The 14,319-nt window shown below is 38.4% G+C and overlaps 1 protein-coding gene across 1 annotated transcript; it reads left to right on the top strand.

The window, feature by feature from the left end:
- Positions 1-1,199: 1,199 nt before the first annotated feature.
- Positions 1,200-2,147, top strand: LOC103211729 (olfactory receptor 5V1-like). Its single transcript, XM_007957708.1, has one exon. The coding sequence runs from the start codon at positions 1,200-1,202 to the stop codon at positions 2,145-2,147; it is 948 nt and encodes a 315-aa protein (XP_007955899.1).
- Positions 2,148-14,319: the final 12,172 nt, after the last annotated feature.

The raw sequence follows: 14,319 nt of genomic DNA, 5'->3' as shown, positions 1-14,319 counted from the left end.
AAAGAAAAGTTGATGCTTTTGAGTTGTGGTATTGGAGAAGAATGTTAAAAGTACCATAGTCTGCTAAAAGGACTAACAAATCTATTCTGGAAGAAGTGCAGTGCAGCTGAATGCTCTTTGGAAGTGAGAATGGCCAGACTTCATCTCACCTACATTGTCATGTAAGAAGGAACCATTCCCCGGAGAAGGCTATCATGCTTGGTAAAGTGGAAGGTCAATGAAAAAGGGGAAGACCCTCAAAGAGATGGATAGACACAGTGGCTGCAATTATGGGCTCAGGTATAGAAAAGATCCTGAAGCTGGCACAAGACCGGGCAGTGTTTCATTCTGCTGTGCATAGGGTCGCTATGAGTCAGAGATGAATCGATGAGACCTAACAACAACAGCAACAATTATGAATTTGATATGTACTATCACATTCAATTTTTGAAATTTTGTGTATCCTTAGGAATCCTTGTAAATAGGGTAAAATGTAGAATTTAAGGGAAAAAGGTGTTGAAAATATATGTGAGTATGTATGTTTGTTGTTAGGGACATTTAGACAGGGTCAACTAAGTTTCATTGATATTTTTCAGATTAAATTTAATCTTATTAATGTGTATTCTTTGAAGAAATAAGAAGTCAACATCCATATTTAAATGGCTATGACTTTGAAGTTCTGCAGAAACACTTCTTCTGAGGGAATAACACACAATCAATGATTTTTGCACTTAATACTCATATATTTATGCATTTAGCCTGTGTTAACTAGCTGCTACTACTTATTAAAATGTATCAAGGATTACTACGGAAATTCTATCTTCAAGGAATTTAGTGAAGAGAAAATGCATAAAACTATACACAGTGAGATTATACAAGGAACAATAAAGTAAGTGTCTTAAGTATGAGTGCTAACTTCACTTAGCTTTCCTCGAATTGCAAAATCTCCCATACTGCTTAAGAATCAACAGTGGTTTTACTGCTAGGGTGAAATTTAAATGGCTCTTGTTAAGGACCTGAGAATAAATAGTCTAAGAAATATCATGCACACAGTTATTATAATATGTGAAATTTCTACTTAAAAATTGGTCTAGTGCAATGCATCACCAACCAAACATCCACTATTTCCCGTGTTTCATATCACTGGGCTTCTTGGATTTGAGCCTAACCTCTGTCTGTTGATTTCATTTCCTGCAGAAAGACCCTCGTGGAGAGCAGAGATGGATGTCTACAACCAAACTACCGTCACAGAGTTCATCCTCATTGGGCTCTCTGACCTCCCGGAGGTGCGCTACCCTCTCTTTGTGGTGTTTGCTGCCATTTATCAGGTCACCTTGGTGGGAAATGGGGCCATTCTCCTTGCCATTGGGGCTGAGAAAAAGCTACACACACCTATGTATTATTTTTTGGCAAATCTGTCCCTCTTAGACATTTTCTGCCCATCAGCTACTGTTCCCAAGATGCTTCAGAACCTCCTGACTGAGAAGAAAAGCATTTCTTTTCTTGGATGTGCTTTACAGCTCTTTTTCCTAGTGGCTTTAGCCGGGACTGAAGTCTTCCTTCTCTCTGTCATGGCTTATGACCGGTATGTGGCTATATGTTTCCCTCTTCGTTACACCCTCATCATGACAAAGGGGCGCTGTGTCCAGCTCACAGCCAGTACTTGGGCAGCAGGGTTTCTGAACTCTCTTCTGCACACAGTATTTACATTCTGTCTGTCTTTCTGTAAATCTAATCAGATCAACCAGTATTATTGTGACATTCCCCCAGTGGTAGCCTTGTCCTGCTCCTCCACATATGTGGCAGAAATGCTTGTCTTAGTGGTAGGAGGTGTCTTAGGGATCAGTGCCTTCCTGATCACTGGAATCTCTTATATCTACATCATATCCACCATCCTGAAGATCAGATCAGCAGAAGGGAAGCGTAAAGCCTTCTCCACATGTGCTTCCCACCTCCTTGTGGTTTGTTTATTCTATGGTACAACAATATTTACCTACATCCGTCCCTCCTCCAGTCACAATTCACCAGCCAGAGACAGGCTCATCTCAATGCTATATGGGGTGATTACACCAATGCTAAACCCTATAATTTACAGCCTGAGAAACACAGAAGTAAAAGGAGCACTCAGAAAATTTTTATGTCTTAAGACATGTTTACAGAAAGGATGATACCGCTCACTTACATTTCACTTAATCTGATTTCACAGGAAGTTTGGAAAATTTTATAGGAATAATAATTTTCTATTGACACATAGACACATACATGTGTATACCTAGAAATTAGTACACACATACATGAATATAATTATAGTTATGCCTATATATAAGAAGTTCTTTGGGCCGAGTGGGTAAGCATTGGGATGCTAACCAAAAGTTCAACAGTTCCAACCCACCAGCATCTCAGCAGGAGAAAGCTATGGCACTGTGTTTCAAAAAGCTTTCAGCTTTTTAAGCCTTATGTAGCAGTTCTACTCTGTCCTCTATGATCAAAATTTACTTGTTGGCATAGTGTGTATTTCATCTGTGTATCTATATTTGTCTCTACCTACTGAGAAAATAAAATTTATCATAAAAATAGACCTTTTTGTGAGTAAATAGGAAACTCCTAATAATTGCACTGGTGTGGGATCTATAAACTTTCTTATGTAAATGTAGATATATGGTGATATTCTGTACTTATAATCATATCTATACCTATATCTAAACTTACACATATATGTCTCTTTCTCTCTCTCATATATCTCTCTCTCTATATATATAGATATATAGATAGATAGATAGATAGATAGATAGATAGATATAGGTATATATACACACACATGTATGTATATACCTATATAAATATATATATATATATATGTATATACATGCATATATATATATAATCACTAATATTTATATTCATTTTTATTTCTATATCTGTGCCTAATGATCCATTTACTGTATCTTCGTTTTGTTTTATTTTCCTTCTTTGTCTAACCTCCTTACTTATTTTGCTCTTTCTCCTTTTCAACTTCAGTGTCCACAAACTCTATATCTCTCTACATCTCTCTTCCCACTTCCTTCTTATAGTTACTTCTCTGTGTCCTTCCCACCCATGCACTTATACCCCCTGAACTGTCTTCCTATGCATACACAACCATTCTATTCTCCTATGAATGATCTCTCCAAGGAGTGTATCTACCTAATGTAAATGTTCAGCTCATATGCCTGTCTTTTGTTTGGCTGGAAGTCACCAGAGAGGGTTCAATTCCAGACCTGAAAAGCAGTTAGAGGCCATAGTCTCAGGGATTCTACCAGGCTCTATATGACCAGCAAACCTGGTCCATTTTTTTTTTTTTTTATGATTTTGAGATTTGTTCCATAATGCTTTCTCACTCCCACTTTATCCAGGATCTCCTGCACCAATTCCCCTCAGAGTGGTTGACCGTGTTAGCCAGGTACTATCTAGTTCTTCTGGTCTTATTGTCAAATAGGCTGAGGATCACATGATTTACTAGTCCCTTGGACTAATCATTTCCATGCATCTTTGGTTTTCTTCATTTTTCTTTGCTCTAGATGAGGAGACAACCATCGTGCATTTAGACAACTGCTTGAAAGATTTTAAGACCCCAATCTCTACTTGCCAAAGTAAGATATAGAACAATATTTTTATGTAATATGTTAAAAGACTGGGAAATCTACTTCTGTAGTGATATTGTCTCAGAAACCCAAACTATGAGTCAAATCTGACTCGACAGCAGTGAGTTTGGTTTAGTTTGATGCTATCCCAACTGAGCTTGATGTCCCCTGTGAGAAGGATCCCAAGCTCATAGGTCTAACTACTTGCTCCCTTTGAGTATCAGGCTGTGGCCAAGAAGCCACCACAACTTTGCCTCTTATCAGCTCTATGATACATCTGAACATTCTTATAGCACATTCAAATATACATGTAGAGATGTTGTCTACTAGGCACACTCCTCGCCACCTAGACATACCTGATTGTTCAGCCTGTCCACCCATCTATTCACCTGTAGATCAATGCTTGCCTCACTGACAACACAGTTCTGTACATGCAAAAGCATTCATCATTGTTGTCTGTACTTCTCATGTACATTTTTGTGTCTTCCCCTTCTTCAGTGCCACCATGTTGATCACTCACTTTTGGTACATTGCCCTTCCCTTCACCCAAAACAATACTTTTCTCTATCTACATACCAGTGTTCCCTCCCCTCCTATTCCATCTCTGGTAGCCACCAAAGAAAACTTCCTTCCATATATAAATCTTTCCTTGAATTTTTACAATAGTGAACTAATACAATAATTATCCTTTTGTGATTGATTTATTTCACTCAGCATAATGTCTTCCAAGTTCACTTATGGTATATGGTGTTTCATAGATTCCACATTATTCTTTTGTGTTGCATAATATTCCATTGTGTGCATGTACCATAGTTTGTTTATCCACTCTCCTCTTGAAGGGCACTTAGGCTGGGTTTTTGTTTGTTTGTTTGTTAATAAGGTTTTCAGTTGTGCTCCACATTCTTCTCCTAGTCTATCTGGAATCAACTACTGTGGCCTCAATCAGAATAGTCACTTGTGGTAGCTAGGTGCCATCTAGCTCTCTGGTCTCATGGTAGATGAGGTTATGGCTTTTGAACTCTTTTATTCTCTGCACTTTTTGTTACCCCCTTACTGTTTTGCTTCTGGTGAGTCGAGACCCATAGTTATAGCTGAAATGGCTGTTAATATGCTTTTAAGAGCTCAGACACTACTCACTTAACTAAAATGCATATTGTGATTTTTTTGTGAATGATGGCATGCCAATTGACTGAGTTTTTTTTTTTTTTTTATGAAACTAGTGGAGCTCTGGTAGCATAGTGCCTAAGGCACTTGACTGCTAACCGAAAGGCTGGTGGTTCAATCCCACCAGCCACTCCTCAGAAGGGAGTTTGAGCAATCTACTTCCATAGTGATACAGCCTCAGAAACCCAAGAAGGGGTCACTGAGTCAGGTCCGACTCCACAGCACATAACAACAACAACAATGGTTCTAACCTTCAAACATGGAAAGCCAGTGTTAGAAAGTATATGTTTATGTTTGGGGAGTATCCATATTTTTGTTTTCAGGAAATATATGTGCCTTCACCCACATATTTGCATCTATACATGCCTATGGTGGTTCAGGAGCTCTGGTAGCATAGTGCCTAAGGCACTTGACTGCTAACCAGAATGCTGGTGGTTCAAATCCACCAGCCACTCCTTGGAAGGAAGGCTGGGCAATCTACTTCTGCAGTGATACCGTGTCAGAAACCCAAGGAAGGGTTGCTATGAATTGGGTCCGACTTGACAGCATATAACAACAATAAGAACAACATAGATACTTCCATCTTTTCTCAACTATTATCCATCTGTAGCTACCTGTGTTCAATTGACCTATGTGCATCCATATAAACTCAAAGTCTTGTTATTACTTTGCTTGTATACTCACTACATCCACAAAAAGTGCTTCTTTTAGCATCACAAAAATAACTATTTTCTTTGTATAAAATGTAGTTTCTTCACTCCCTCTTCCTGATAACTATTAGTAAAGATTGGTCCCTCTCTATTTATCTATTCTCGTCTTTCTATAACTGAAGAAACATAGATTATCTTTCCTTATGTGATTGACTTATTTCACTTAGCATTATGCCCTTCTGGTCCACCCATGTTATAATATATTTTACAGATACATTATTGTTCTTTATGGTTGTGCTGTGCTGACAACATACACAATTTGTGCCACAATTCCTATCACTAAAAATGACTAGTCCCTATTGTATAAAGTGTAATTTCCCCACACACCTCTTCCTGGCAACAATTTATAAATACTGGTCTCTCTATATTGACCTTCTCTTGACTTATTGGGAGCTCTGGTAGCATAGTGGCTAAGACACTTTCCTGCTAACCAGAAGGCTGGCGGTCCAAACCCACCAGCCACTCCTCGGAAGGAAGGTTGGGCAATCCTACTTCCGTAGGGATACTGCCTCGGAAACCCAAGGAGGGGTCGTTATGAGTTGGGTTTGACTCCACGGCAGATAACAACAACTTGACTTATTATAAAGGAGGAATCATACAATACTTATCATTTCATTACTTTTCTTCAGCATTACATCCTCCATATCCATTAGTGTTATAATATGTTTCATGGTCTCATCATTGTTCTTTATGTTTGTGTGCTATTCCATTGCATGTATGTGCTGCAGCTTGCCCTTCCATTTAACCATTCATTTGTTGATCTTCCAGAATTATGGCTACAAGGATTGAAGCATGTCTCTTCTCCTCTGGGAATAGAAATTTCATTCACACTCAGAATAAAAAGCCAAAGTATTTATTATGAATTACAAGACTGTATGATCTACCTTCTTTGACCTCATCTTCTATATCTCCCACTGTGTGAATCCTTGTCATCTTGCTGTTTTAAAAAACACAAGGCTACTTACTGTTCTTCTGCTCGAGGCTATTTGCAGTCATGTGTGCCTTGTACTGGGGTGCTTTCAGCAAGAATCCTCTTAGCTCACTTTCCTCTTTCCTCCGGATATTATCTAGGATTACCTTCTCAATGAAACCTTGTCTAGTTGGTAGTTTAATACCAAATTTTTCATTTCCTTTCCCTGTTTTAAGAAACTCTGGTGAAGTAGTGTATAAGGCATTTGGCTGCTAAACAGAAGGTCTTTGGTTCAAGTCCACCAGCAGCTCTGTTGAAGAAAGATCAGGCTATCTACTACATAAACATTCATAGCCTCGGAAACCCAATGGGAGTCACTATGAATCAGAAGCAACTCAATGGGAGTGAGGTGTTTTTGTTTTTTTTTTCCCCCCTCTCTTTGGCACTTGTTGCTATTTAATATATTTTACATTTTGTTTCACTTTTTATGTATATTTTCTATCTTATCCACTGCAATATACAGTTCTGAGAATATAGATTTTTGTCTTTCCCACAGGCAAATGTGCAGAAACTAGAACATTGACTCATACATATCCCAAAACCATAACACCAAACACTTTGCCATCTAGTCAAATTTGACTCATGTTGTCCCATGCATCACATAGCAGAAGTTATCAGTAGGGTTTACTTAGCTTTAATATTTATGGATGCAGATTCCCATATTTTTCTTTGTTGTCACCTCTTTGTGGGTTTGAGCTACCAAATCCTTTAAGTTAGTAAGTGAATGTAAAATGTTTTTCACTTAGGGAGCTCTCACACAGATTACACTCTCATCTAAACCACATGTGGTTGCAATTATCAGGTGATGGCTAACATAAAGAACAACAAAAACAACTATATGTTCAATAAGCAAAAGAGTGGATAAGTTTGTTATCATTACCAGCAAATATGTCCAGTGCTCATTTAAGACTCAAGAGACACAAATGTAGTGAGGTCTGACAGTAAAAAGCTGCAGTCACAGCAACAAATGTACCAGCCATCAAGTGGTCTAGAGAATGAACAAAGAAATCAGGTTATTGACTAGTATACATGTACCAAGGTGCTAATGATGGCAGCTTCAACAGGACACCAAAGATGTGAGTTGTTAACCCACAAGAGACCACTGAGCTCTCCCAGGTATTTATAGTGACAGTAGTGGCCTGAAAAGTGAAGAAGTAAACTCTGTGCATATAACAAAAGGACAACGGAAGCATTTCAAACAGCTCTAGTTATATAACATAAAATGATGACAGATGTTTTCAGGTCAGGAGGCTGGAAAGATTGAGATACAGTTGAAAGGGTAAAGGGAACTCTATGTTTTATCTACTGTAGCTGGATTATTTTTCAAACACTAAATGCACTTTTCTCAAGAAGCAAAGGCGTGAGGATATTTATTTAATAAGCTAATGAATAACAAGGAAGTCCAACATCTTTTAGTCTTTTTGGATTCTAAAGGCAACACATTTTTGCTGCTACTATTTGTAAAGCAGCTCTTCATGAATTGAGTCACTTCCACAAAAACACCAAACAAAAACAAACTCACTGCCATCAAGTCAGATCTGACTCATAGTGACCCTTTCTTGGGTTTCCAAGGTGGTATCTCTATGGGACTAGATTGCTCAACCTTCCTTCTGAGGAGGGGCTGGTGGGTTTGAACCACCACCCTTCTGACTAGCGTCAAATGACTTAGGCACTATGTCACCAGAGGTCCTCCTTTCAACAAAAGCCTCTCAAAACCAAAACAAAACTCACTGCCATTAAGTCTTATAGTGACCTGCTTTGAATTTCCAAGGTAAATCTTTATGGAAGTAGATTCCCCAATATTCCTTCCATAGTGGCTGGTGGATTTGAATAACCAACCTTCTGGTTAGCAGACTAATGCCTTAGAGACATGCCAGCAGAGATCCTTACAAAAGCCTCTAGAACCTGTAAAAATTAAGATCAATAGGCATTCCAGGTAGTACCCTCAGAAATTCCTTCACTGTAAAGCTTTAACCATCTCTAAGCATACCTCCTGAAGTCTCTTAGAATGAGAATAAGATCTACATGTGTTTCTTATGCAAAAATCTGCTTTCTCAGTTCTTGCAATGTACCATTAGTTAAATAATTGTTGAAAGCATAGTGGGATTTCTTGAAAATAGAGGGTTTTTACACAACCAGACTCTTACTAGCCTGCCTATTATGGATTAGACTGTGAAAGTAGCATGTTACAATATTGGTCTGGCTACTGAGCCCGAGGACCTCCAGAGGGCAGGATATCCAGGTAAAAAGGGGCAGGAGGCAAGGCTAGATCCAAGCTCTCTAGAGCCAAGAAGGAGAGAGAGTGGCCTGGGACCACAAAGGGGCAGGTTCCAGGTAGGAATTGGGTAAGAGGAGGGTGCAGAGATTTCCAAAAGCTAAGGGAGACAAACTTGTCTGTCAGTTTGTCATACTGTGAGGCTTGTACATTACTGTGAGGCTTGAGGATGTGTCACTAGTGTTTCAGATGCCAGCAGAGTTGCACATGGTGTGCACGTTTTTCAATGCAGTTTACAGATTAAGACAGACTAGATAGAAGGAGGAGGACATAGATTTATCAAAATATGGGCAAGGAAAACCTTATGAATAGCATAAAAACACTTTGTGATACATTACTGGAAAATTTTATGAATACCTTGGAAACATTGTCCAACACAGTGCAGGAAGGTGAGCTCCTTGGGTTAGAAGGGACTCAAAAAAGGACTGGGAAACAGCTGCCTTATCAGAGTAGAACCAACCTTAATGATAAGGATAAAGAAAGTCTTTCAGGACCTCCATGTTCTGACATGGTATGACTCAAATTGAGAAGAAACAGCTGCAAACATCCATTAATAATCAGAACATGGAATGTATGAAGTATGAATCAAAGATAATTGGAAGTTATCAAAAGTGAAATGGACCACATAAAGATTGATATCCTAGGCATCAGTGAGCTGAAATGGACAGGTTTTGGTCATTTTGAATAAGACAACCATTATGATCTACTACTATGCTGGGAATGACAAATTGAAGAAGAATACCATGGCATTCATCATCACAACGGATATTTCAAGATTTGTCCTGAAGGATAATGCTGTCAGTGATAGGATAATATCCATACATCCATACAAGGAAGACCCATTAATACTACTATTATTCAAATTTATGCACCAACCACCAAACCCAAAGATGAGAAAATTGAAGATTTTTATCAACTTTTGTAGTCTGAAATTGACAAAATGTGCAATCAAGATGTGTTGCTTATCATCGGTGATTAGAATGCAAAAGTTGGAAACAATGAAGAATCACTGGCAGTTGGATTTAGTGACAAAAATAATGATGGAAATTATATGATAGAATTTTGCAAGACCAATGACTTATTCATTACAAACACCTTTTTTCAACAAAACAAATGGCAGCTATACACGTTGACCTTGCCAGACAGAGTACACAGGAATCAGATTGATTACATCTTTGGCAAGAAAGATGGAAAAGTTCAATACCTTCAGCCAAAACAAGTCCAGGAGCTGATTGTACAACAGACCATCAACTGCTCATATGCAAGTTCAACTTAAAGTTGAAGATAATTAAAACAAATCCATGAGACCCAAATTATGGCCATGAATATATCCCTCCTGAATTTCGAGACCATCTAAAGAATAGATTTGATGTATTAAACACCAATGACCGAAAACCAGAAGAATTGTGGGATGACATCAAGAGCATCATTGATGAAGAAAATAAGAGGTCATTAAAAATACGAGAAAGAAAGAAAAGAGCAAAATGGATGACAGAAGAGACTCTGAAACTTACTCTTGAGTGAAGAGTAACCAAAGCAAATAGAAGAAATGACACAATAAAAGAACTGAACAGAAAATTTCAAAGAGCAGCTTGAGCACACAAATACAATAATTATAATGAAATGTGCAAAGAAGACCTGGAGTTAGAAAAACAAAAGGGAAGAATATGCTCAGCATTTCTCAAGCTGAAAAAATTGAAGAAAAAATTTAAGCCTTGAGTTGCAATATTGAAAGTTTCTATAGGCAAAATATTGAATGATTCAGGAAGCATGGAAAGAAGATGGAATTAATACACAGAGTTACTATACCAAAAAGAACTTGTTGATCTTCATTTATTTCAGGAGGTGGCATATGTTCAAGAACCAATGGTGCTGAAGGAAGAAGTTGAAGCTGCACTGAAAAAATTGATGAAGAACAATCCTCCAGGAATTGGAGTACCCATTGAGATGTTTCAACAAATGGATACCCCGCTGGAGGCCTTCACTCGGTTATGCAAGAAATATGGAAGATAGCTACCTGGCCAATTGACTGGAAGAGATCCATATTTGTACCCATTCCAAACAAAGGTGGTCCCACAGAATGTGGCAATTATGAAACAATATGATTAATACTGCATGCAAGTAAAATCATACTGAAGATAATTCCAAAACGGTTGCAGCAGTATATTGACAGAGAACTTCCAGAAATGCAAGCTGGATTCCGAAGAGGACGTGGAATGAAGGCTATCATTGCTGATCTCAGATTCATCTTGGCTGAAACAAAGAATATTAGAAAGATGTTTACTTGTGTTTTATTGACAATGCAAAAGCATTTGATTGTGTGGATCATAACAAATTGTGGATAGCATTGACAATAATGGGAATTCCAGAACACTTAATTGTATTCATGAGGAATCTGTACATAGACCAGGAGGCTGTCATTTGAACAGAAAAAGGGAACACTATATGGTTTAAAATCAAGAAGGGAATGTGTCAGGGTTCTATCCTTTTACCATACTTATTCAATCTGTATGCTGAGCAAATAATCTGAGAAGCTGGACTATATGAAGAAGAATGTGGCATTAGGATTGGAGGAAGAATCATTAACAACCTGTGATACACTGATGACACAACTTTGCTAGCTGAAAATTGGGATGATTTGAATACTTACTGATGAAGACTGAAGAATACAGTCTGCAGTATGGATTACATCTCAATATAAAGAAAACAAAAATCCTCATAACTGGTCTTATAAGCAACATTATGATAAATGGAGAAAAGATTGACATTGTCAGAGACTTTGCATTGCTCGGTTCTACAATCAACACCTATGGAAGCAGCAGTCAGGACCTCAGACGACATATATCACTGGGCAAATCGGCTGCAAAGGACACCTTTCAAGTGCTAAAGAGCAAAGATGTCTCCTTGAGGATTAAGGTGTGCCTGACACAAGCCATGGCATTTTCAATTGTCTCATATGTGTGTGAGAGCTGGACAATGAATAAGAAAGACCAAAGAAGAATTGATGCTTCTGAACTGTGGTTTTGGTGAAGAATGCTCAAAGTACTGTGGACTGCTAAAAGAACTAACAGTCCTGTCCTGGAGGAAGTGAAGCCAGAATGCTGCTTGGAGAAAAGAATGGCCTGACTTCGTCTCACATACTTTGGTCATGTTGTCAGAAGAGACCATTCATTGGAGAGGGATGTCATATTTGGTAAGGTGAAGTGGTGATGAAAGAGGGGAAGGTCCTCAACAGGATAGACTGACATGGTGGCAGCGGTGATGGATTCAAGTATAGCAAGAGTCATGCAGCTGGCTCAGGACCAAATAGTGTTTCATTCTGTTGTGCATAGAGTTGCTATGATTTGGAGATGACTAGATGGCACCTAACAAAAAAAACTGAAGCCTCATCCTTGACACATAATGGAGCAAAACTCAGGCTATCTGGCACATTCTGCCAGCAGGATGGAGTGACATTCTTGTTCCTCAGTCAAATTCCAAATGCCATTGCTCTGGAAAAGGCCACCCTTCCTCACAGTCTCTTGACTTCCTGGTAAACCCCTTGGGATTAACTCAATGAACAGCAATGGGATTTTGTAGACTATGCATATGAAACTGACCCCATCATATGAATGATAAGGCTCACTGGAATTTTGCTGCTTTCCATCTCTTAATAATATATCAGCACAATTTGCCAGAGATTTTAGCAATGGATGCCCTGGCTGACAAACTTACTAATCTACATATTTTTTTAAAACTCTTGGACCACATCCATGGATTTGTCTCTTTCAGGGTAAGCTCTTGCATCATAAATATTCAAAATATAAATCAAGGTCACGTATGTATCTCTATATATGTTGTTGTTGTTGTTATGTGCTATTGAGTCAGATCTGACTCATAGCGACCCCTCCTTGGGTTTCCAAGGCAGAAGAAGATTGCCCAACCTTCTTTCTGAGGAGTGGTTGGTGGGTTTGAACCATCAGCCTTCTGGTTAACAGTAAGGCCATAATACAAAGTCTCATCAAAACACTCCTGCCCTTTTACATTCCAGACCCTCTTGGTAGTAACCTTGGTACACATTCAACTTCACAAGATACACAATGCTAGGATCTTGAAAAAGGCATTGAATTAAACTTTTATCTCTCTGATTAGTCCCAGTCAATTTATTGAGAGACCTAATAATCTTCTCAAGCTTTCTATAAAAGGTATAAAATATCCAATGGATTCCTAAATTGATTTCCCTTTTGCCCAACCCCTTAATCTGTCTTGATTCAAGGCTTTTTTTTCACTCAGACCTCACCAAAAATAAAAAAAAAAATAAAATAAACACTGCTTCCTATGTTTAAAATGGGATGTGTTTTAAAAAGTTACTATGTATGAGGCCCTGTAATAATGTCTTCTCTTTCCTTTACAGATGATCAATTCTGCCCTTATTGCTTAAGAGCTGAGGCTATGATCTAGGACTTTATAAATTAACACTATAACTGGTTTTAAATGTGCTCTGGCATCCCTTAATTATGGATGAAAGACTCAAGTCAAACTTGGCAAAAACAACCAAAGCTATTTCCTCGCTTCCCATGTGAGGACCCAAAATGTAAAATAGATCTGCTTCACTAGCAGTATCAGAGTCAAGGGAAGAAACATTTTAGATCAGGCAACTAAAATATACCACGAGGCTCTGCTGCAAAATGTTTCAACACACCACCAGTGAATAGTCTCTTGGTAAATTATCATTTTCTGAAATGCCCTCCACACCAACTCCAGTAACACTGTCTTGATCACCTTGCCTCAGCCCAAGAGTTTCTTGTTGTAGATGAGGTTACCACAAACACTCTCAACAATTGGGACTCTAGTCATTGTTTTTGTTGTTGTTATGTGCCGTCGAGTCAAACCCGACTCATAGCGACCCCTCCTTGGGTTTCCAAGGCAGTATCACTATGGAAGTAGGATTGCCCAACCTTCCTTCCAAGGATTTTCAAATACATTAGATATTTTCCTCATCACTGTCTCCTATACTCAGCCTTGGCATCTGTACTGCAAATGGGAAACCCAACCTAACTATGACAATTTTTTTATGTGATTGGGTAATTCAATCTATTTCACATTTAACAACTCTACCACAAAGGTGACCTTTGCCTTACATTATACTAATGATGCCATGCCATCACATGGTCAATTGTCATAAGGCCAGTTTACAGTCTATATAAATTGCCATCTTGGCGTCCATTAATTCCTCCAACTTGTCCCTTCACTCAGTTTCTAGTATGGTTATTCCTGTTTGTCCAACAGTTTCAACTGTTGTAGTCTGTAATATCCCCCTCCTGGACTAAACATTAGATTTCTTATGATAAAATCTGATGTTATCTTGTAACTTGGATTTTGATAAGATGGAGGAATAGACAGACAAGCAACACAGACCCTCTTCAACAACAAAAAAAAAAAAATTGACAGAGATACAGAAGATAATCCTGGAACCCTGAGCTTTGTGAGCTTTGAAAGGAACTATACAGAAGTGGATTAAGCACAAGTTAGTGGGAAAATCTGAATGAAAACAGTGAGTACAGAGATAGTCTGAGCTGCAGACTATCAGCTACTCTGACAAGACCAATAGCCTGAATATTT

Source organism: Orycteropus afer, unplaced genomic scaffold (genome assembly GCF_000298275.1).
Source record: "Orycteropus afer afer isolate SDZICR_OR568_19922 unplaced genomic scaffold, OryAfe1.0 scaffold00782, whole genome shotgun sequence".
NCBI classification, from domain to species: Eukaryota; Metazoa; Chordata; class Mammalia; order Tubulidentata; family Orycteropodidae; genus Orycteropus; species Orycteropus afer.
This window is presented reverse-complemented; position numbering and strand designations above follow the sequence as displayed.